Genomic DNA, 23885 nt, shown 5'->3' on the forward strand with positions numbered 1-23885 from the left:
GACCCCCGCACGGGTCCTGTTCATAGCACCACCCTCTCTGCTACATCCTTTTCCTGCATCTGCACCTGCTCTGCTCTGTTTGTCCAGGGGACGGCTTTGCTGACTGTGGATCAGAGACGATGGGAAGACCTCAAGAGCAGATTGAAGATCGCGCAGCCCCTTCATCTCCCACCTCGCCCGGGTATCAAAGATGCTCTGATTTTATTCATGTTGGGCACTAGTGTTCATGATTCCCCAGGAGCCTCAGATTTAAATCTAAATAATAATTGTGAGGCCATGTGGAGGTTTGCATAAGTTAATACAGAAACAGGCTCCAAACTCATGAGCTCTCCAGAAGGCTATTAAAATCAGCCACCCAAAGGCTGTGCTTCACTGCTCTTCGAATAGGCCTTAATGGAAAAATAAATTCTTAAGTAAAAAATACATTGGTGCTTGCCTTTTGAAAATATAAGTGAAATGTATTAGGCTGACAGAAATTGAACGAAACCCTCCTTCCAATGTGGCTGGCGTCATGCACTGTCATTTTAAATATTCAGAGCCCGTTGTTCCTGCAAAACACTCCACAATAGATTGAACTGTAGGGGAAAAGCTATAATGGGTTTTAAGATGAGCATTAAAGCAAATGAAAGACATGAGAGTCAATGTGAACCGTGTCTAAAATGCCCTTGCTTGAACCTTTTTTTTCCAGATAATGATGGCTTTAGAGCTAAAATGTATGACATAACCCAGCATCCGTTTTTTAAGAGGACAATTGCATTACTAGTTCTGGCCCAGTCGGTGCTGCTCTCTGTCAAGGTACTTCATTTCACCCACATCTCTAGGAGGGGATTTGGCATTTATTGGGACATCCGTGAATACTGCAAGCTGCCACATCCATTTGCAGTTTGTATTTCCTAATACAAAACACCTAGGACTCCACTTTTATGAAGATGTGTGGGAGGGGGCAGGGCTGGCGGGCGGGTCGGACGGGGCAGACGTGTGCACTGTCTCTGTTACAGTGGGATGTGGAGGACCCCGTGACCGTCCCTCTGGCCACCATGTCCGTGGTTTTCACCTTCATCTTTGTTCTAGAGGTACAGTACTGAGTCAGAGCATCGACGTCCCCTTCGATGGCACTTAGGTTTCAGGTCTGGGGTCTGTTTTGAGGTGGGTTGGGGGAAGCATGCTCCCGGGGTATTTCCCTGTTTGGGTGGTTGGCTTCATGGAACAGAAATCTCACTTGCTGTTCCGGGTTCTCTTACTGAAGAGCCGTCGGTTGTTGTATAGGCCTGTCTGGAGCAGATTGCACACACCATTGTAATTCCGGGATTCAAATTACAAAGGGTGGCAAAGCAGGTTGGCCCACCGGGCTCACTTAATATGTGGCCTATGGAAAGTCGCTCTCCAGGGTGATCTTACTAAATACAAACGGAGTCTCTCTCTTTTTTTAATTTTTTAATTTTTTTTAATTTTAATAATCTTAGTTGATTAGGGTACAAAGGGTCAAGGGCTACAGGGTGAAAGTGGGTAATATCATTGTTTCCACACTAATATAATCATTTTCCCCTGTATCTGGGGTTAGGGGAGTAACAAAGGGAAAAGCCCCACCCAACCTCCCACCCATCCCTGATCCCCAACATGAGGCGCTCTCCAAGGGTCCTGCTCAAACAGTTTTGATAGTTCATCAGTTCCGGATTGCTGCCAATCTCACCATCCCAACCGCAATGAAACCTACTCAGAGTCCACTGGCTGAGTCTCTTAATGGTTGGGGTTCCAAGATCAGCAGTTCAGTTGGAGAGATATCCAAAGAAGCTTCATCTGAGATGATCCCAGATCTGATTATTGCGTGAGTTTGCTAGTACAGACTCCAACACTGTTCGTCACACCAATCAGCTTATGCACATGCTGGTCGTTGCAATTGCTGGGTCCATTCGGTTTCCAGCCCCGTCTTCCTCGTGAACCAATGGGTGTTGTAGTCCAGCTCGATCCTATCCATTTCATACTCGGTCTTCATGCAAACCAGTTGGAACTGCAGCCTAGTTGGGGCGACTCCCCAAAACCCCTACCAGTTCTGCCCCCTACCCTGGTTCCCATGCTTGCCAGTATGTACCACAGGCTTGTCCAGTCTGTCCCACATCCCATTTAGCTCTCGCACATGTCAATGGACATTGAAGCCTAGTTCAACCCAACCAACCTATTATCCAGCCCATACACCTACTGGCAGGTGCCTTTCTGTCTAGCCACCCCTGCCCCTATCCTGGTTTTCATGCTGTCCAGTGAGGGCGGTAACCCTGAGGGAGGTGCCCACTATCTTCCTACTAGGCCACACTGACTCCCAGATTATGCAGTCTCCAGGTGGACAAACGGATTCTTATGTCACTCTATAATGATTAATGTTTTCCCAAATCTATGTTTGTTTTTTTTTTTTACTTGAGGAAGAAAAATGTCCTGTTGTTAGAACCAGTCATAAAAGAAGAAGAAATAGATGTGGAGAAGTCACCTACCATGCTCTAAAAATAGATGCAAATATCTTGGCAATAAACTTTTTCTTTGTTTACTACATGCTTTATATGAAGACAATATTGGATACATATTTGGCCTAGCACTTAAAGTGCGGTTAGAGGCCCGAATCCCACATCAGATCACCAGGGTTCCTACCTGCTGGCTCTTGACTCCAGCTTTCTGCCAGTGCAAAACCTGGGAGGCAGAGGTGATGGTTTATGGCCTTGGGTACCTGCAGGTCACAGGGGAGACCTGGGATGCATTTCTGACTCCTAAATCAGCCCCTGGCCTAGTCCCTACTCTTCTGAACATTTAAAGAGTTCACAAGAAAATGGGAGTAATCAATCTCTCTCTCTCTCTCTCCCCCCACCTTCCCTCTCTGCCACTTGAGTAAATCACTAGAAAAAATGTATGTCTCACGTTAGTAGGTTTAAGCATGTACTGAACTCTTATCCCCTTTCTATTACTTATCCAGGTCACAATGAAGATCATAGCCATGTCGCCCGCTGGCTTCTGGCAGAGCAGAAGAAACCGCTATGATCTGTTAGTGACGTCCCTGGGCGTGGTGTGGGTGGTACTGCACTTTGCCCTTCTGGTAAGTGGATGGTGGAACTTCCATTGGTCACGTCATCATGATCATTTCTAGCTTCTTGTCCCCAGCCTTCCATGGCAGCCTGCTCTCCAGCATGGCAGAGAATCCTTGCTCAGGTCCATCCTGGATGGCAACTGTCTTCTTGCATGCACACATATGTGAACACACATGTACGCACCAACACACACACAACTTCACACAGGCCAAGCCTCACTCCTCAGGTCCTAGAATGTGCAAGGCAGAAGGAGGACGTTAACAGTTCAAGGTTCGCCTGTCATCTTACCAAAGTAAGAGGGGAACACTGTAACAGATGAACTGCGTTCCTGTAACAAGCTGAGACCTGATGCTGCAGGGCCTGTGCTTTGAGCTGAAGGGTAACGGCCCCTCAGCTTCCTTCTAGTGGCTATTTTAGGGTGGGATTCTCAGCTCCTTCTACTTCCTTTTTCTCTAGTAGATATCCAGCTGCTGTTTCTCGAAGGCACATCATCTCCCAGGTCTAGTCCTGAATTCTCACTACTGTGTCAAAAATGGCATCACACTCTATTCAGTCTGTAGAACTATGGCTGTACTTTTCTGTAATCTAAAGCTGCACTGTCCACAGAAAATGAGATGTGGCCACAGATGTCACTTATATATTTCCAGGAGCCCCTTAGAAGTTATAAAACAAGAGGCAGTGACTTTATATTCTATGTATTCTGTATTTAGAATATAAATAAATAAATACAGAATCTGTATATAGAATACATTCTATGTATTCATATGTACAAAACACCATCCTGACTTGTAAACAATGTTTAACATTTACCAGTGAGATAGGCTGCACCCTTCCGCTCAAAACAAAGTCTTTGAGTAAGTGTTTTCTACTTACTGCACGTTTCCATTCAGATTGACCACACACCAAGTACATAACTTAGGGTTGGGGTTGGGGTTGGGGTTAGGGATCAGGCTAGGGTTAGGCTGCTGGTTCCAGTACTCTATAGAGTGGCACTAGATAGTCAGATCTGAGCCTTGGCTCCACTGTTTTCTCAACCTGGACTAGGCTCTTTGTGAAAATTCCTTGCTCCCTGTTATAAACTAGAGACATGAATTCATAATGCACTTATTCCATGAGGTCTATTGTTAGCTTCCCCAAAGTATAAAATAGCTTATATTAGAGGGAGCAGTACAGATTCCTCTTGACTCACAATAGGATCAGCTCCTAATGTGCTCATCCTAAGTTGAAACTCTCACGTGCTCAACCATGCGTTGAGCACAGCTAACTTGTTCAACAACCAAGCTCAGCAGCGCAGTCTGTTCCCTGCTTGTGATCACAGGGCTGAGCTGCCTGGGAACTGCAGTCCCCTCGTGCTGGCCAGCACCACAGAAAGGACCAGAATACACACTGGGAGCCCTGGACGCAATCAAATCCGGAACTGAAAGTCCTACGGCTCCTAAATGCATAATCACTTTCTCACCAGTTTAAAATTAAAAAAGTATCCTAAATCAAACAATCTTAAATTGAGGATTATATGTGTTCTAAATCTAGTCACTCCTTTTGTCTGTAGGGTGAATGTTCCAAGATGTTCCAGATGCCTGAAACCACGGAGGTTTCTGTGTCCTGCATGTTCTTGTCTTACACACATACCTATCAAATAGAATACCATTTACTTATCAGGCACAGAGTTAAGTGCAATAGCTAATAATAAAATATTGCAATGTACTATATAGTAAGATTTTTTAAAAGGAACTATGAATTATTGATGTAATTTTTCAGTTAATACGTTCAGACAATAATTAACAATAACTAACACCAGGGAAAGTAAAACTGGATAACGCAGGACTAGCATATCTTGGTCTTTGTTCATCTTTTTTATTTCAGCCTGAAGTAGTAGTGCCAATTTTCCCTTGTTCCTGTCTGTCCATCTACCTGATCTCTTTAATGGCGGAGACATCCTGAGAATTGTCCAGAACACATAAAACTCATTTACTCATTGAGTCACTTGCTTTGCTTGGGAACCTACTGAGTGTTAACCTTAAACCAGGTCCACCTTCAGTATCAGGGGCTGCTCAAGGATCAAAGGAGCTGCCAGACACCCTCCTTTGTTTTCTCAAACAACAAGTGTGCCAGGTACCATGCTAGGACTGCACTGGATGTAATAAGCCAGGCAAAGACAGCCTCTGATCTCCTGAATTTGCTGTAGCCCACGATGCTAGATTGAAATCCACAAATCAATCAGAACTGTGGCCGAAGTGTAGGAAGAGATGAAGGAGGCAGCAAACAGTGACCAAGACTTCACAAGAGGTCAAGGAAGGCGTCGTGGGGGAGCTGTGGTTGGGTTTCATGTGTCGGCTGAGAAGAGAACATTTCAGGCCTGAGCTGGAAGGCGAGATGGTGTGTGTTGTGCAGGAGTGAGAGCAGCATAGCACAGGTGTAGGAGGCCAAGAAGCTGTCAAACTTCTCAGGATCTCACAGTCCAGGTCAAGAGTTCAGGTCATTTTCCCAAAAGCTGCTGGCTGCCATTACTTCCAGAACATGACAACAGAAGGTCTTGAACAAAGGTGCAAAGAAGAGGCAGCCAGGCCCCTGTCTCCACTTCCTCTTGACAGTGTTTTAGCTGGAAGTTAACTCAGTGCAAGCTGAAAGGTGGAGACTTCCTGAGCCCAGGTATCTGCAGGGAGGAAATTACAACCCTGCAAGGCTACCCTGACTATGCTGCCTTGCATGCACCGTTCTCTGAGAAGTGCCAGTATGGGTCCTGGTCCTCCATCTCTACCCCATTGTGCAATGGACAATTAAGAAGAAAGGTGCAGCTCCTGGCCCCCAGCCAAAATGCTGTGTACACACATCCCCACTTTGGGGCTCCCCAGGGATCCTGCTGGACCCCCTTCCGGCGGATCCATCTGGGACTGTGCCCTAGACTAAGAGCTGCCCAGAATGACCGGAGAACGATCTAGACTTTGGTCCTCTTTTTCATCCAATACTGTTCCTCTGCCTTTGTCTTCCATCCCCCTCCACTTCCCACTGTGGTGGTGGTACCCAGTTTTTTCACACCACATTCTCAAAGGAGCTGGTTATCGTTTTATGTAAAATAACTTTCAAAATCCAGACTTCAGCTGAGCAAAGCAGAACTTGAAGTTTCATCTGCGATTTGATTTTTTTTGCACCTAATTATTTATTCATGAGATTTGGCAGTGACCTTTTCAGCACCTTTTTTTTAGATAAAAATTCTCTAAGAAGGTTACATTTTATTAAGCTCATTATCCAGTAGGCTTCACGGAAGCCTTGAGAGGAAAAGTGGAAACGCAGCAAGATCTGTGCCCTTGACGAGCTGTCGTCTTCTGCTCGACTTTCAGAACGCCTACACCTACATGATGGGCGCCTGCGTGATAGTGTTCCGGTTCTTCTCCATCTGTGGGAAGCACGTGAGTATGCTGGGAAAAACCCTGCCCAAGCTTACACCGCCCCAAGGATCCCAGCTCCCTGCTGGCTTGGCCTGAGCTGGCCGCTGGGTGCTCAGGGCTGTGCTTGGCAACTTCCTTGACATCCTTAGGGCTACCAAAAGTTAAATAGCGCAATGCAACAGGAGCCAACAGCAGATGGTGGCTTTCCCGTCGTGTAACTTTTCCTCCTATTTGCTGAGTAAACCCAGTCATCCGTGAAGGAAAACATACATAAAGGCAAAGAAAAAAATGGCCATCATAAGTGAATGTTTACTTCCGTTATCTTTATTTTTAAAAGTAATGTTACTACCAAACAATTCTTCGTGGTCAACTAGAACTTCATGATTCTGGATTTTTTAAACATTTGGGGTAACTGTCCATGTATCCCATCCACCTATGTTTTTGTTAAAACAGTACTGTTTCCTTTGTCATTACTGACATTGTTATATAAACCTCCTAACGCAGCCATAAGGGCAACATATTTAATCACAGGTGGTTACTTAGGATCATGCTGCTGTGTAGCTATGTGAAAATCTCTGTTCAGAAACTTGAACCTACCTGCTATAGGGAGCACGTATGCAGCCATTCTGACACAAACTGGGGACTAGGAGAACAAACAGAGCTAAGACTCTCGGGGTGTCCCTCTACCAGTGTGGCTGCGGAGGCGAACAGAATTTCTCAGTGCTCATGGTTCTGGACTTCACACCCAGTAGAACCAACTTGCAGATCGCACATCTGAGACTCCCCGGGTAGGCAGCAATGCACTGCCGGGTCTTCCTGGCGTGACGCCCTGAGCGTTCCCCCACGCGCCCCCCAGGTCACGCTCAAGATGCTGCTGCTGACGGTGGTGGTCAGCATGTACAAGAGCTTCTTCATCATCGTGGGCATGTTCCTGCTGCTGCTGTGCTACGCCTTCGCGGGGGTCGTGCTCTTCGGGACCGTGAAATACGGAGAGAACATCAACAGGTCAGGGCACGCTCAGCTCTCCAGTCGCTTGTCACATGTAACTTTTTTAGTCATAAAATCACAATTTTTTAAAAAAGATTTATTTATTTATTGGAAAGTCAGATATACAGAGAGGAGGAGAGACAGAGAGGAAGATCTTCCATCCGATAATTCACTCCCCAAGTGAGTGCAACGGCCGAAGCCAGGATCCAGGAACTTCTTCCGGGTCTCCCACGAGGGTGCAGGGTCCCAAGGCTTTGGGCCATCCTCAACTGCTTTCCCAGGCCACAAGCAGGGAGCTGGATGGGAAGTGGAGCTGCCTCGATTAGAACCGGCCCCCCTATGGGATCTCGGGGCGTACAAGGCGAGAACTTCAGCCACTAGACCACGCCGCCAGGCCCCAATCACAAATTTTTTTAAAAAACTTAAAACTCCGGCTGTACAGGATGGAGGAAAGCAACTGGCTGTGAATTTAAATAGACAAAGTATAAATGACCCATTCCCAATTACCTGTTTACTGTCAAATCCTTAGAAAATTCACAAATAAAGCAAAGAATCTATAATTCCCCAACATTCAGGCACACAGCTCCTTCTGGATGCAGTACTTTCGGTGTCTGCATTGCACCAACTATTATACTGTTTGGGGGCTGCCATGGTGGTGTTGAATGCTCGTACTCCACCTATGGCATCAGCATCCCATACAGATGCTGGTTCTAGACCTGGATGCTCCACTTCCTATCCAGCTCCCTGCTGATGGCCTGGGAAAGCAGTGGTGTGTAGGGGGTCCTACACCCACAAGGGAGACTTGGAGGAGACTCCTGGTTCCTTGCTTAGAAGTGGCCCAGCTCTATCAGTTGGAGCTCTTTGGTGAATGAACCAGCAGGTAGAAGATTCTCACTCTCTCTGAAACTCTCACTTTCAAGTAAAATAGTTAAATCTTTAGAAAAAAAAGTGTGTTATTTCTTAGATGAAATGGTTTTGAGAAGGTTATTATTTATTCATTTATTTACTGGTTTTTAAGAGGTTGGAACCTCCAGAAATGTAGTTATCTATGGCAAGCATTTTTTAAAGTTGGTCTTCTTTATAGTCTCTTACAGTTTATTTTTTTTTAAATTCTGGCCTGAGCACGTATATCTAAAGTCTGAAGTAATTACTTGTCACACCATACAGCACGTGTACAACACAGCCCAAGTGAAGGGAGGAGTCATTTTCAGTTGCCAGATCAGGTACTCAATCAGTCAAAGTCAACAGCAACACGCAGTGTTTGAGAGTCGATTTATTCCATCAGCAACCCTTGCAGGAGACTCCCAATGATAAGTGAGAGGCTGTGGGCCTTGGAAGCAGTCACTTACCAACCAAAGGCCTTGCAGACACACTGGTGTTGATACAGCGAAATCTCAAGCCTTCATGACAAACTCAACTATTCCATATTCACACCCTGTTCGTTGTTTCTCTTAAATCAGGCATGCAAACTTTTCCTCGGCTGGCAAAGCTATCACCGTGCTGTTCCGAATCGTCACAGGCGAAGACTGGAACAAGATTATGCACGACTGTATGGTAAGAATCTGTCCATCGCTGGCAGCACAACACCTCCATTCGGTTCCTCCTGGAACTCTGGCAATGTGGGATTGGCATCGTCACCCTTATTTAGCATCAAGACTTTGTATGCAAAATGTATATTCTGGCCTGTTAGCCCCTAAAATTGTATAACAGCCTAAGACTCGGGGTAAAGTATTCAATTATCCTAACTTGAATTACTACAATGCCACTGGGTAAATATAGTTTCCTCCCCGCTTTTTCCATTTGGCCAAGCAGGGGAGCCCCACGTGTTTGGTGGCAGCCACTGCTCTCTGAGCCCCTGCTTTCTCCCATGATACGTGCTAGCTGTGGCACCCTCAGAGGTCCCAGATATCCTCAGAGCTCACGGCAAGGCCACTGAGCCACAATTCCCTTGTTGTCCTGTCCTCGCCAGGCTCATTCCACGCTAACCTTGTGGTCTCAGTTTACGTATCTGCTGCTTCCACTATTTTTCCCCAAGACTGCCAGTCCTGTGTTCTTTCAGAATTCTTTCTTCTTAGCGGCATAAAATACCACTGTCTTGAGTCATCAGCGTGAGTGGGTGTGTGCTCGCCCCCTTTCCCCCTTCACACTGATGTTATATTGTGCAGAGGCTTCTGCAGTGAGGGTAATTGGACTGTCCAGTTCAGCAGCCGCCAGCCAGAGGTGCTGTGTGACCACTTGAAACATGACTGGTAAAGTGCAGGAACTCAACAAATTTTGTTTAACTTAATGTTCATTAATACAAATTTGAATCACAACACGGGACTTGAGGCCATCATACTGGATTGGCCAGCTGTAGACTGTTGGCAGAAAGGGTGTGGGGGCGCAGGTCCATGCTGTTCTCACCACTGTATCCCCAAACACTCACAGCAGCCTAGCACATGGTGGGAGCTAGAAGACTTCATGGCATAATTAGGGGGTCAGAACTTGCCAAATTAACTATAACTTAGGACAGGAAGAATTAAATATATTTCCAAAGAAAGTACAAGTAGTAAGGAAAAGAACTCATCAACCAGACAGGACTCTGAGATGTTGGCACACTTTTTTAAGATTTTTTTTTTTTTGGAAAATCAGATATACAGAGAGGAGAGACAGAGAGAGAGAGAGAGAGAGAGACAGACAGACAGACAGAGAGGGAGAGAAAGATCCTCCATCCGATGATTCGCCCCCTAAGTGGCCACAATACCTGGAACTGCACCAATCTGAAGCCAGGAACCCAGATCCGCCTCCAGGTCTCCCATGTTGGTGCCGGGTCCCAAATCTTGGGCCATCCTGGATTGCCTTCACAGGCTACAAGCAGGGAGATGGATGGGAAGTGGAGCCGCAGGGATTAAAACCAGTGCCCACATGGGATCCTAGCACGAGCAAGGAGAGGACCTTAACTGCCAGTCTAACTGTGCCAGGGTTGGCAACATTTTTAAAACATTTATTTATGAATTGGAGAAGAAAATATATTTTCCACTGGTTCACTCCCCAAATTGCCACAAGGGCCAGGTCAAAGCCAGGAGCCAAGAACTCCATCAGATCTCCTACGTGCACAGCTGGGACCCACACACTTGGATCATCTTTCATTGCCTCTGTAAGCACATCAGCAGGGAGCTGGGTCAGAAGTGGAGCAGCCAGGGATCAGCGTGGTAGTCAAGTGGCTAAAAGTCCTTACCTTGCACACCCCGTATGGGTGCTGGTACATGTCCTGGTCACCCCACTTCCCATCCTGCTCCCTGCCTGTGGCCTGGGAAAGCAGTCGAGGATGGCCCAAAGCCTTGGGACCCTGCATCCTTGTGGGAGATCTGGAAGAATTTTCAAGCTCCTGACTTTGAATCAGCTCAACTCCTGCCATTGCGGCTACTTGGAGAATGAACCAGCAGACAGAAAATCTTCCTCTCAGAAAAAAAAAAAAAAAGAATCAGTCAAGGCTTTAACATGTTCGCACTACATGCTGGTGTTAAAGGTGGCAGCTTGAATTGTCACACCACAACGTTGGCATCCTATTGGACTCATAAAAGAGCAGGCTGGAGCCTCCTTTCACTTGACCCAATCCTGGACATAAAGATCGTCTGGGGAGTAAGCCAGCATTGATTTGTTTCTCTCACTTCCTCTATAAATCTTTTTTAAAAATAAAGGGGAGAGAAAGAATTGCAGGGCTCTTGAACACCCAATTTTATTTCATAACATCTTCAGAAGCTCTAGGAACTTCATGTGAAGTTTGTATATTCAGTCCATCTTCTTAAGTCAGAAAAACAATTCTTGAGACCTCACTTCCTTCACTTCATGCTGATGTGATATTCACATAAATTGAATGGATTCAATGCAATTTACAGATATAGTTCTGTTTACTTTTACCTTCTGCAATTTAGATCCTACTTAGTTACTTATCTCTTGGGGTCAAGTGGGAGTGGCAGAAAGAAACTGATGGAAGAAAGCTGTTCTTATTATGCCTCTCAAAATGACAGTGAACTCAGATTTCTCAAGGTGAAACACACAGATACTGTTTTGATTTGGCTGCAGCTCATGTGCCCAGTGCGTGTGGCTTTGACATTCTGTTGTACATGGTTGAGGATATGTTGACTGACTAGAGTCAGCTGGCACAAACTGTCATCTCCTTTCTCCATCACCCCACACCCCAATTCCCCAAAGGTTCAACCTCCATTCTGCACTCCAGATGAATTTACTTACTGGGCAACAGACTGCGGAAACTACGCCGGGGCGCTTATGTATTTCTGCTCCTTTTATGTCATCATCGCCTACATCATGCTAAATCTGCTCGTAGGTAGGTGAGGTTCGCTCAACGTGTTTTCATCTCTTTAAGCTCAGGGACTTGGATAATTATGTACAATTTTGAATAATTAGCTTGGATAGCTTGAGGTGGGTACTTCACAGCATTAGAAATGGTTGCCTTCCAGTCTAGAAGCTGGGAAGACCTTTGAAAGACATGTAAATGATAGTTGATTGCAATTTTAAGACTCATACCATTCAAAATAATTATTGATTTTCAAGAGAGCTCTTCCCATGGATTGGGCGGGGCTCTTTCACCGTGTAGCGTTGCACTTGTGAGAAGTGCGCGTTGTTCAGCCAGCTGTGGGAGCCACCTAGAACTCAAACGGGCCTTCCAAAACTGCCCTGGATCCCTGCACTAGGCGTTCGGGCCAACTGGCATCCGTACTTCTGCGCAGAATGCGTGTTTGTGCTCGTGGCTGTCATGTTTTGGAACGACACAGGCTGGAAGGCTAGCTCAGTCCAAGTGCAAGACATGCCAACGTCTAAGCCATTGCTAAAAGCACTTCCAACATTGCATTTTACAATACGGGTGACAAAATCCATCGTTTATAATTGGTGTTTTTACTTTTGATTAAAAAAAGACAAGTTAGCGTAATTGTCTTAACTTCTGAAATTTTATTCTCTTTCAGCCATAATTGTAGAGAATTTCTCCTTGTTTTACTCTACTGAGGAGGACCAGCTCTTAAGTTACAATGATCTTCGCCACTTTCAAATCATATGGAATATGGTGGATGATAAGAGGGAGGTAAGAGTGGCTCACGGTTGACATAGCTCAACATATACATGGTTTTGTGGTTTCTGATGAACTTCAATTGAACTTGGAATGATGGGTGAGTTGCAGAAAGCTGTCATTGCTAATTCTGTAGAACATGTGAGGAGGAGAAAGGACAGAGCAGAGTCTCCCCCTCGCCCTTTCCGTCCGCACACTTCCTCTTCATCAAACTTGTAGGTTAGCAAGGATGCGAAGCCAGGGAGCTCAGGGCAGGAGGAGGGCTGAGGCTACTACAGGGACACCAGAGTAGCAGGTGACCACCTCAACTTCAACAACAATCCTGCTTAAAGACACAAAGATACTATTTAGTGATGTCTCAGAGTGCGTTCTCTGTTATGATTTAACGGTTTTCATCACAAAGCTTGCCCACAATTTGTTAGAATTAAGCAAGAATCAGCACATTTCCTTCCTCTCCCTGCTCCTTTCACATCTTAACACGTACTCAGGTATGTTCAGGAGCTGAAGACAGAGCAGACGGGCCCATGCTCTCAGAGACAAAGAATGAACAGTCCAATCGTATCCATAGTAATGATAGAGGCAGCCAATGAGAGCATTGCTAACCCCAAGATTTCTGAAACGCTTCAAAATCTGAAATGTTTTGAGTATCCACATGATGGGCACAAGTGGCAGATTACACATGTGAGGTGGAAGTTTCAGTCAAAACACAGGTGCACTGAAAACACTAATAAAACCACATTGAGGCTAAGCATCATAAGGAGTCCATGAAAAAAAATGCTGGCTTTGACTTGGATCCCATTCCCAAGATCTATCATTATGCATATGTAATTATTCCAAAATCCAAATTAATACTTATTTCAAGAAGTTATGGGGTGATCACTTGACTGAGCTATTAAAAAAAGCATCTGGGACACCCACACCCCCTATCCGAGTACCTGGGTTTCAGTCTTGGCTCAACTCTAATTTCAGCTGCCTCCTGATGCACACCTGGAAAGCAAATGGTTCAATAACTGGGTCGCTGCCACCATGTGGGAGATGAAGATTGAGTTCCCAGCCACTGGGGGCATTTAGGGAGTGAGCCAGCAGAAACATTTAGGTATATTTGTGTGTCTATTTATCTCATACACACACACCGAATTTCTTTAAAGTTTGCAACTTCTTTTTGCAACTGACAGTAAAATGGCTGAGCACAGTTGGGGTCCAAGTCATCTTTAGCAGGCATGGTGATGAAGGTGCCCGGGTGGTGCTTATGACCTAACAGCTAACAAGAATTCAACCATGGAGAGTCGAAGGGAAGGTCTAAACAGCCTTTCAGGAAGGGTCGATGTCACCTGTGTTATCCAAAGACATGGCCAGGGTTGGTGGGGTAGGTGATGTGATCTGCAAGGCAGCAATGCCTGTGAGATTTCTAAGGGTGTGGATGTGTTCTGACCCCAGAGGAGCATGGAGCTGGAAGCCTGGTTCTCTTGGTTTCAGTTGTTCTGATCACTGCGGAGCCCTGGACAGGAGCTAGCTTTCCATGGAAGAACAACTTAGAACAGATATTAAGTGGTGTCTAGTATTTGGAGTCAGTGAAGAGGCAGGCTGGCATGTGTGTGAATGTCTGACTGGGCCCTCTATGAAGATTGATTCCATAGAATGGGCTGCAAAAGCCTGAAGCGTTGGCTCTAGCTTGCCACTCTCTCCTTGGCTCCAAATATAGCCCTTTTGTGAGATGCCACTGGACCAGAGAGGCACCTGCAGAGGTGCAGTGCTTAGCTGTGCATATCATGCCATCTTGGCACACAGCTATGTTCCAGCCACCAGGCCAGGTGGCTTGGCTGGCAGTGAGAAGGGCAGGACCAGTGCATCATCCTCAGGTCTCCGGATGCTTGCTCTGCCCACAGGGGGTAATCCCCACGTTCCGGGTCAAGTTCCTACTGCGGCTGCTACGCGGGAGGCTGGAAGTGGACCTGGACAAGGACAAACTCTTATTTAAGCACATGTGCTATGAGATGGAACGGCTGCACAATGGCGGTGATGTCACCTTCCATGATGTCCTGAGGTATGAGGGGAGGAAGATGGGTCTCCACCCAAAAGACCAGGGCCCACTACTGCTACAAAGCATGGGTGGCCTTTCTCACCATCCTGCAGGGATGCATTCTGAGTGAGGGTCCCAGCCATGGGAGGCTGACCTCCACAGAGGATGCACTACAAGGGCCTGGAGGCATAACCACTTTGTCCTTCCCAGAGCAGGGAAGTAGCCTTGAAGAGCTAAGTGACTGCCCACGGTCATGGGTGTAGCTGGGGGATGTAGCAAGAACATGTCTAGCCTGCTCTGCGTTGGTTGGCCCTTTGCTGGCTCACACATTTTCCAGATTTTTCCTGAGCACCTGGACAGGCATTATGGTCAGATGAAGGCTATGCTAGTCCTGTGTGGGCTCAGTAGCCGTGCCAGCATGCCAGGGTTCCAGAGAGAGAGCGGGAATGCACTGCCTCCCTATTTGCCAGGACTCTGAGATCAGGATGTGTGCGGCACAGGCTCCTTTGGGGGCTATGTAGAGAACTCATTGCAGGCCCCTACCACTGGCACCCAACCTCTGCCTTCATCATCATCACAGGACGTTCCCCCCATGTACATCTGTGGGTGTACACACACATGCCCAATCTCTCCAGTCAAAATGGGGGTCAGCCCCATGCCCCCACTCTAGGGTGATCACATCCTCATCATGTCTGCAACAATTATATTTCCAAATAAGGACCATTTCTGAGGCACCTGCCTTGGCCTCTAATACTGCTCTCTCTTACCTTATATTTGAGGGCACTGTGTGACAGTGATGTCCTTGCTGAACTTTGAGACACCTGCAAGGCTAGATCCCAGGTGACCGAGGCCTGTGCTCACTCTTGGCCCTGCAGCATGCTTTCGTACCGTTCTGTGGACATCCGGAAGAGCCTGCAGCTGGAGGAGCTCCTGGCGCGGGAGCAGCTGGAGTATACCATCGAGGAGGAGGTGGCCAAGCAGACCATCCGCATGTGGCTGAAGAAGTGTCTGAAGCGCATCCGAGCCGTAAGTGCACACCACCTGAGGCCCCAAAGCGAGAGGGACAGAGGGCCTTCATGAAGAACAGAGGAGACCCCTCCATGGCCTCGCGTCCCTTTACACTGCATCTGTGTCATCCTCTTCCAGTGCTCAGAGGACACGCACACCCTCTTCAGCATGGCCTGCGACATGCTCGGCAGCCACCCGTTTCTAATATCACATAAATCAGCTTATTGATCTTCAAATAGTTATCATCTCAATATGTTGAGCTCCACTGTACAAAATCCCAAACATCTTCACTGAATAGCAATAGAATGCACCAAATCACTTTCACTTGCCCCTAAAACGGTCGGCCTACTATCAAAGATGTCATTTAGTCTAACAAAAGCCCACATTTCCTGGGAGCTCTGCTGCTTCCTGAACTCGTAAGATCCTCTAGCCCATAAATGAATGAGTATATCCTATGTTGGCATATTATTGTTCCCACTGATTATTTCTATTTGCTAATGACTTTTACAGATGCTTTTGATTTACGCTTCACACACAGAGGGGAAAAAAAATCTAAGTAACCTCTAAATCACAATGTCTAGCAGATATTTTTAATCTTGTTTCTCAGAACAAATTGACCATAGAAACATATTACGATTGCATGAGAAAAGCTCCAACAGGAAGGAGCCCTGCACTCCCGAGGTGAGGCTGCCTGGGTCCCCTTGTCTCCAGGGTTCCAGGAAGCAGATCTATGCAGGAGAGCAGAGCAGGTGCCGAGACACCAGCCTGCCAGAATGCACAAGCCCAGAGAGCCACTAACATTTGCTTGCCCCGCCTCACAGCACAGGCAGGGAAGAGGGGTGGCAGGGCAGGAAGCACCTGCCTGGATTTAATAAGCATAAACCAACACGAGATGGAAGCATTAACACACCCACCTTAGTAACCTTCAATGAAACACAAGCTCGTGTCCATCAGCCTGCTCTGTGACACAAATGAAAATGGCAGGGAAGGCAGTCTCGTTCACCCTTGGAAGTGTCTAACTTCCTCAAGAAAGTTTGAGAGGTCATCCATCCTGCAGGTCTTTGGAGAGGGGTGAAGATGACATGAGCCGAGAGGTGGAGCTAGAGGCCGAAAGGAGGTAGGGCACACCTTCCTGTAACTAGAGCAATGGTCCTGTTTCCACAGAAGCAGCAGCAGTCCTGTAGCATCATCCACAGCCTGCGAGAGAGCCAACAGCAGGAGCTGAGCCGCTTCCTCAACCCTCCCAGCATTGAGACGACCCAGCCGAGCGAGGACGTCAATGCCAACAGCCAGGACCCGAACACGCAGCCCGAGGTGGGTGCTGCCCCAGGCAGCCTCTGCCCACTGATCCTTCTCCGAGATGCAAGAGCTGCTCTCCTCTCCTTTCCCTGGCCCAGTGTGGGGCCGTTTCCACCTGTTGGCTCCCCAGGCTATGGGAACCTCCTATCATCAACTGTAGCTCCCCTGTCAGCAAGGGCAGGGAGGAGAAGTGTGCTCGGCCACCCTGCCTTGGGTCAGCTCTGAGGATGGACAGTGATGAAGTCCCAACCATCAGTCAGATGGAGCCAACAAGGAAGTGGGAATGTGAGCTGTAGACCTCTCTGGGTTGAACATCCCAAGACAGGGTAACCAAAAATCCAGGAGGGGATAATGAAGCTACATGAAAGAACAAAGGTGGTGAGAAGAGCCTGGGAATGGGCCATTCGGCTCCTCCAGTCAGCAGCTGCTTCCTCCCCTGGGGCCCATCCCTGCACACTGTTGAATGCTGCTCAGCCACTGACCCCCCAGGTGGATGACAGGCTACTGTGTTCAAAGCAGCCAGTGCCTCCACCCTTCATCACCTCCTGCAAAGCCAACATCCCTGTCCCAAAGGCCACCCACAATGCTCAAGGGACAGTGGCACTGGAGAATTGTGTCTGCTCTGTGCCAGGAACTCTCCTTTATCCCGACTCCTGTCCCCTCTCCCTGGGGTAGACCCACTGCGTCCACACTGCTCCTCCCACTTGCGGCCCCCTTGGTGTGGGGAGGGTCCAGGCCAGTGCAGAGGAGGAACAGAATGTCCTGTGAGAGCTCTAACTGCTTGCTGTTTGCCACTCTCAGACCAGCAGCCAGCAGCAGCTCCTGAGCCCCACGCTATCTGACAGAGGAGGGAGCCGGCAGGATGCAACGGATGCAGGGAAACCCCAGAGGAAATTTGGGCAGTGGCGCCTGCCATCAGGTAGGTTCACCCATCTCCCCACTCCTGGAGGCCCATGGAAGGTTCTTACCCAGCATGCATCTCTGTCCCTCATTCCCATCTGGGATGACTGGGAAGGCAGCCTCTGTTAGAGTGTGACATCATAGCCAAGGTCCAGAAGATGAGCAGGGCATTGCTGCGGGCTGCCTGCGAGCATTCAGAGCATCTCCAATACAGACACAGCCTGTCTAGTCAGAGATGGAGTGGGCACACACAGTCATTCGGGAGGTACCGCAGAGCCTGCCCAGAAAGCCAGGCCCCTGCTTCATCTCAGTGGACATCATACAGCTGAGCCAGTCACCATCTCCACCAGCTTCCCTGCTACCCCAACAGAAACAAGCATTTATGTGGCATTAACTGCATTCCAATCCTCCTTCAAAGTGCATTACTTGTGTTCTCTCAGTTAAACTTCCCAAAGCTATTCTTTTCTACACTTTACTGAATGAGTAAGACAATTTTCTTCTTAGAGGAAAAGCCAAGATAATCCCATTAGGGAGTCCATCAATGCTCTTGACATTCTAGGTTCTCTGTACATGGCCTCCTCTGTGGAGCACCAGCCCAGAGTGGAGTAGGGGCCTCATGATGCCTTTAGCTGTGCCCCAACATCAGCCCCATGCTGGTGGCCAGATGGATATCAACTTTTCTGTTATGGGCTTATCCTATAGTCCAGTCTACATTTCAAGGCTAAAGATGTTGAGTCAATTGTAATTACCACCACCACTGGGGAAAAGATCCTCTTTCCTGTCCAGGAGTTGTGTTGTGTTGTGCTGTGTTTTGTTTTGTTTTGATTCAGGGACCACAGGGAACCTAGCTTCTCTTGGTTTTTTAAAAAAAAGTGTAGAATGACAGGATATAAGACTGAGTAAGAGGTGGGGCCGGTTCATGAAAATGCTTAAATGAGAAGCTGAACAACTTCCACTGCATCCTGTAGGCAGCTAGGGGCCAGGGACGACTTCCAGCCAGATGTGGCACTTGGGATCTGTGCTGCGGGAGGATTGAGTTGGCGGCAGGAGAATATGAACTGTCATTCACAGTACCTGGATGCAGGCTAGAAGGCAGAGGCTGTGAGAATGGCCTTCCTTGCTCCCATCTGTTGTTGAGGCTGTGGAGCACACTGGGCTTTCAGGCACTGAGGACAGACAGGAAAGATGATTTGGGGGAAGAAGGAGCCATCACTGGGATTTGCTTCAATGGGTAAAAGAAAGGAAATTACGAAATGTGCACCCAAAGGTTTGTGCCTACTGAACCCCGACGTCAAAAATGGGATGCTACTGGGGACATATGGAGTTTGATGCAGAAAAGAATGACAAAGCATTGTCAGAGGGTCCCAACAATGCACTGGGTGTCGTGCTACGCACTTTCCTTAGGTCATCTCATTTAACCCATATTCTACAAGAGTCCAGTGAAGCAGTCTACACTCCCATTTAATATGCCAGTAACTTTTAGTGTTTTCTACTTTTGGTACTTGTTTCAAAGTGAAAGGCATCAGTAGCATTCAGTACCCCTAATGGTACTGCTGTCAAAATGCATAATTTAAAACAGTAGCAGGAGGAGGTGAGTGAGCTAAATGCCCAAATGCCACAGCAGAGTGCCTGGCTTCCAGTCCCATCTCTTCTGCAGCTTGCTACTAATGTACCCTGGGGGCAGCAGAGCATGACTCAAGTGGTTGGGTCCTTGTAACCGACGTGGGGACCTGGGTTAAGTTCCTGGCTCCTGGCTTCAACCACAGGCCAGTCCTGGCCATTATGCATATATGATAGGACCTCAGCAGACAGCCATCTCTCTCTGTCTTCTTCTCTCTCCAAATAAACAGAAATATATATATATATATATATATAATGAAAATAAATGATCAAGTCCTGAGTGTTTGTTAACGTTTCCGGCTAGGATGTGGAGCCCACGGCATCACTGATGGGAACATGGTCATTGCTTAGAAATGAATCCAATAGGTTGCAGCAGCACCAAGTTGCTCCTAATGCCTTTGTTAATTTCACAGCACCAAAGCCAATCAGCCATTCAGTGTCATCAGTCAACTTACGATTTGGAGGGAGGACGACCATGAAGTCTGTGGTGTGTAAGATGAATCCCGTGACGGACGCAGCGTCCTGTGGCTCCGAGGTGAAGAAGTGGTGGACCCGGCAGCTGACCGTGGAGAGCGATGAGAGTGGGGATGACCTTCTCGACATTTAGCCAGAAATCAGAGCAGATGGTGGTCTCGTGCTGAAACCCATTTTGTGTTTTTCTTGATTGTCCGGTGAGCAGTCTGTCACTGGGATATAAGTTAGACACAGTGTGGCACAAGATTTCTTTTTAAGTGACTTGTGCCCTGCCTGGGAAGGCATAATGGTTGGTCTATCCCAGTTGGGAGTAGGATGGTTGTCAAGTGCTCAAGGACATTGCATGCTGGCACTGTTGGTAAGAAAGAAACCAAGTCAGCGGCAGGTGCAGGTCATGCAGAAGCTCCCCTCACTTTGTGTTGGTGAACTGAGGTCTACATTCGTATGTTGTCTTCTACACTATTGTCAGTCCTCAAGAGCGGCAAGCCAAAGGGGCTGGTCTTAGTGGCACAGGCGCTGCAAGCTTAGTCCCTCCTCTTCCCCACGTCCACTAGAAATACTTCTCTTGGGAGAATTTATTATTTATGATTGATCTGCAAAGGTCAGCATTGAGCTCACGCTAAAAAAGAAAATAGTAGTTTTACAAACTACAGATACTGAATTTTTACAACTCTATTCCTTCATATTTTATTTTAAAAACTAGGTACAAGATTATCTGAAAATCAGAGCACACTAACTTCTGTTCTTAGTACCTCTAAGAAAGCTGTTACATGCACACACATACACACTGATATGCGCAAGAAACAGGAAATGATACTAGACCAAGGAGTAAGTTGATTCTAAACAAACCAAGAGTGGGAAACTGGAGAGACATAATTCTGAAAAAAGAAAAAAAGTTTCTTTAAAATCTGTTAAAATTACTGACCTTAGAAAAAATGTATAATTATGACATTTTTAAAATTTGCATGTTCAGAGCGGTCATTGGCTTCATTTTTGCCTCCAAGTGTGTCCATCTTGCTGTTCTCACAGACCCCGCGAGCTGATCCCAACACAACATGGCCTGGTAGAGCCCAGAGAGGCCCCTGCTCCCCAAAATGTCCCTGGGGAATGACGGTGTCTCCAGAATCCTGCCCTGAACTGCCAGGCTAGCTATCCACCATCCACCGCCGTTCTCCCACACATCATCGGTCCATATCCTCTGGGAGCATTTAGAGAAGCAAAATGACTAAAAGAAGTCTTAGACCTTTTGTGCTAGATCAGTTGAGTAGTTTAGATTTGGCTTTTAACTGTATGATCAATGGTTCCTTAAAAAAAAAAAATACTTTCAGAGCCTCTCTCCAGCGTGGAGACGGCAGTTGGCCTCTTTCCTCACCATTCCTCATCACACACGGCACTCCTTCCGTGTCCGGACCGAGGTGGGCTGGCAGCTGTGTGATCCGCTGCAACTCTGACAGACCCCGGTCATTCCTGCCCATGCAGAGGGCAGGATTTTATCTCCATTCACTTGGAGTTTACTTTTTGTATATATGTATAGATATATATAAATAAATAAAGATTGGATTTGTAAAAGAATTTGAGCTGACAGCCATGTTTAGATTCTTTCTGTGAGTATGTGGTGGTGTGGAGGGTGGCATTTGGCAGCTGGCACTTTCTAGATCTGCTACTGAATATTCAATCCATAATTAGTTAACAGAAACTCTGTCCCCGGTCTTTGTGTCCACTCCATTCCCTGAGCCAGAATGTTCCATGCACGCTGAGGCCCAGGGGTGGTGAGGACATTGTGTGCTTTTGCTAGCCTGCAACGGTTCAGGAGACACGTGGCCAGAGAACAGGTGCAGACTAGCACTGCATGGAAAAAGTCGACTTTTTTTTCTTTTTGGCTCATTACACTTGAGTAGGACAACTTCATTCTCACAAAACCGCTGAGCCCTTCCTAAAGTGTCAGTAACTGAGGCTCCACAGAACATCGGTGTTTTGCATTCTGAATAGCAATGTGTTTAAAGCCACAGCACCCCACATTTCCAATAAAGTGAGACCAAGTACTGCCTGTGGGAGTCAGAGCAGTTCTCAGGGCCTCCCCAAGATAAGTGCCGCTGCCTTGTAGACTTCCATCCCACAGCACAGAAACATGAAGAGTCAGGCCACAATGTTGCCCGGTCCTTCCGGAGGCCAGGACCCAAGACCGATCCTGCCATTGTGCCACCCACTGCAGGAAGGCAATTGAAGGATGCATCCCTTGCAGAGACTTATGGCGGGAAGAGCTGAGGGGACAGCAGAGCACACATGCTGCTCATTTGGCCATTTGCAAGGAGAAGGGACGTAAAAGGGGGACAGGCAAGGACCGAATGGCCGGGCTGCTGATTGTCACTGTGCTCCAGCCGTGCCCATCAGCATGCCTGCTGCTTGCACCCTGCCCATGCTGAAGGTCCAGCATTTTAAAGCTTTGCGTGAAAGTAACTTCTAAGCCAGCCATGTATGTGCACATGCACACACACATGTGTGCCTATTTGTGCAAAGTGGCTTTCTGCAGGTGCGTGGTTTTCAGTACCCTGTCTAGCAATGGCACTGTTGATTCACGTCCTTCAAAGCAATGCAACACTTTAACCAGGCAAAAGCAGGGTAGTCCCAGTGGAATCTGGCGTGAAAAGGAGAGCTTCACCCATGTTGCCTCGTCTTCACCCCTACCTTAGGTTAAACTCTGTCCCACCCAACAGAGAAGTTGAAGGGCCTGCAATATAGTACAGTGAGTTAACCTGTCACTTGTAACACTGGCATCTAAATGAACACAGGTTCAAGTCCCAGCTGCTCTACTTTGGATCCAGCTCCCCGCTAACACACTTAGGAAAGCAATGGACGATAACCCAGTTGCTTGGGCCCCTGGCATCCACCTGGGAGATCCAGATGATGTGTGTGGCACCTGGCTTTGATCCTGCCCAGTCCTTTGCATCACAGCCTTTTAGAAAATGAACCCATAGAAGGAAAATATCTTTTCTGCTCTGTTTATCCCTCTTTTTCCTAAACCCTGCCTTCCAAATAAATACACTTTTGGGAGAAAGAGAAGCTGAAGTGCTCACTTTTGGTACCTCTGAGTGCTAACCTACTTGGAAACAAAATCTCTGCAGAGTAATTAGTTGTGATGATGTAATCCTAGAACAGTAAGTTACAAAACCAAAGCCCCTGAAACTGGGAGGGTCTCTCATTACCACACAGTCTGAGTGTGCCTTGTTTCTCAAAATCTTCTATCATCTGTAGTTTCAAAGCTCAGGCCACCAACAGTGTCCTCAACTGCTGTGCTTCCTTTAGATCACAACCCATGGCCAGAGCTGGGCTGGGGGTGACCCGGCGGAGGTTTTACCTCCATTTTGAGGCTGATTTGCCTCTTCAGTCAAGTTCAATTTTTCTGGTTCTTCAACACTGTCTTGGTGTTTGGTTCCCAGAAAGTCCAACCAAAACAACAAAAGATTTGTGTCATGTGTGGATCCAGGGAGAAGGCATTCATGGGAGAGAAAACATCACCTCAAAGACCCTCAGGTGGGAGCATGCCTAGTGAATCTGACATAGCCCGGATTCACCCTGGCTTGGAGTCCAGGAGGAAAGAAAGGAGAAAGGGAAAGAGATCAAGTCAGGGAACAGAGGATTGCATCATGCAAGATTTTGTAGGCAACAGTAGGCCCAATTCTAAAGGTGCACCTCCATATCTCCATCTCATGGTCATGCAGACATCATCCAAGTGCCGCTGGAAAGCTACTTTGCAGATGGAATTAAGATAACAGGGAGCTGTCCTGGAATGTCTAGGCACAATGTAATATTTGGCTGGAATCAAAGATACGCGGCAGAGGAATCAATGAGAAAGACTTACAGTATGAGAGAGGCTGTCCGTGCTATGACTAGTATGGGCACATGGAAAGGATGAGTTGGGACATGGGCAGCTCCAGGCACAGCCAGCAAGGAAGGGAGGGGGGGACCAGTGTTATAGCCACAGGAACTGAATTCAGCAAACAAGAAAGCTTCCCCATTCCCAAAGCCTCCTAAAGGGTAGGCAGCCTGGCCAGCAGTCC

General features: G+C 47.3%; 1 protein-coding gene across 1 annotated transcript in view; it reads left to right on the forward strand.

Moving 5' to 3' along the window:
- The window catches only part of NALCN (sodium leak channel, non-selective), a 287262-nt gene extending 266089 nt beyond the window's left edge, over nucleotides 1–21173 (forward strand). Inside the window, exons 31-44 of the mRNA XM_040991012.1 lie at nucleotides 88–181; nucleotides 689–795; nucleotides 999–1073; nucleotides 2957–3076; nucleotides 6407–6475; nucleotides 7311–7459; nucleotides 8902–8995; nucleotides 11636–11768; nucleotides 12406–12521; nucleotides 14393–14550; nucleotides 15402–15552; nucleotides 16699–16848; nucleotides 17635–17752; nucleotides 19767–21173. Coding sequence (XP_040846946.1) covers nucleotides 88–181; nucleotides 689–795; nucleotides 999–1073; nucleotides 2957–3076; nucleotides 6407–6475; nucleotides 7311–7459; nucleotides 8902–8995; nucleotides 11636–11768; nucleotides 12406–12521; nucleotides 14393–14550; nucleotides 15402–15552; nucleotides 16699–16848; nucleotides 17635–17752; nucleotides 19767–19960 — 1728 coding nt within the window. The 3' untranslated portion in view covers nucleotides 19961–21173. The remainder of the gene's footprint in view (nucleotides 1–87; nucleotides 182–688; nucleotides 796–998; nucleotides 1074–2956; nucleotides 3077–6406; nucleotides 6476–7310; nucleotides 7460–8901; nucleotides 8996–11635; nucleotides 11769–12405; nucleotides 12522–14392; nucleotides 14551–15401; nucleotides 15553–16698; nucleotides 16849–17634; nucleotides 17753–19766) is intronic.
- Nucleotides 21174–23885: the final 2712 nt, after the last annotated feature.

The sequence above is a fragment of the Ochotona curzoniae genome, unplaced genomic scaffold, assembly GCF_017591425.1.
Source record: "Ochotona curzoniae isolate NIBS_2020 unplaced genomic scaffold, NIBS_Ocur_1.0 contig_64, whole genome shotgun sequence".
NCBI lineage: Eukaryota > Metazoa > Chordata > Mammalia > Lagomorpha > Ochotonidae > Ochotona > Ochotona curzoniae.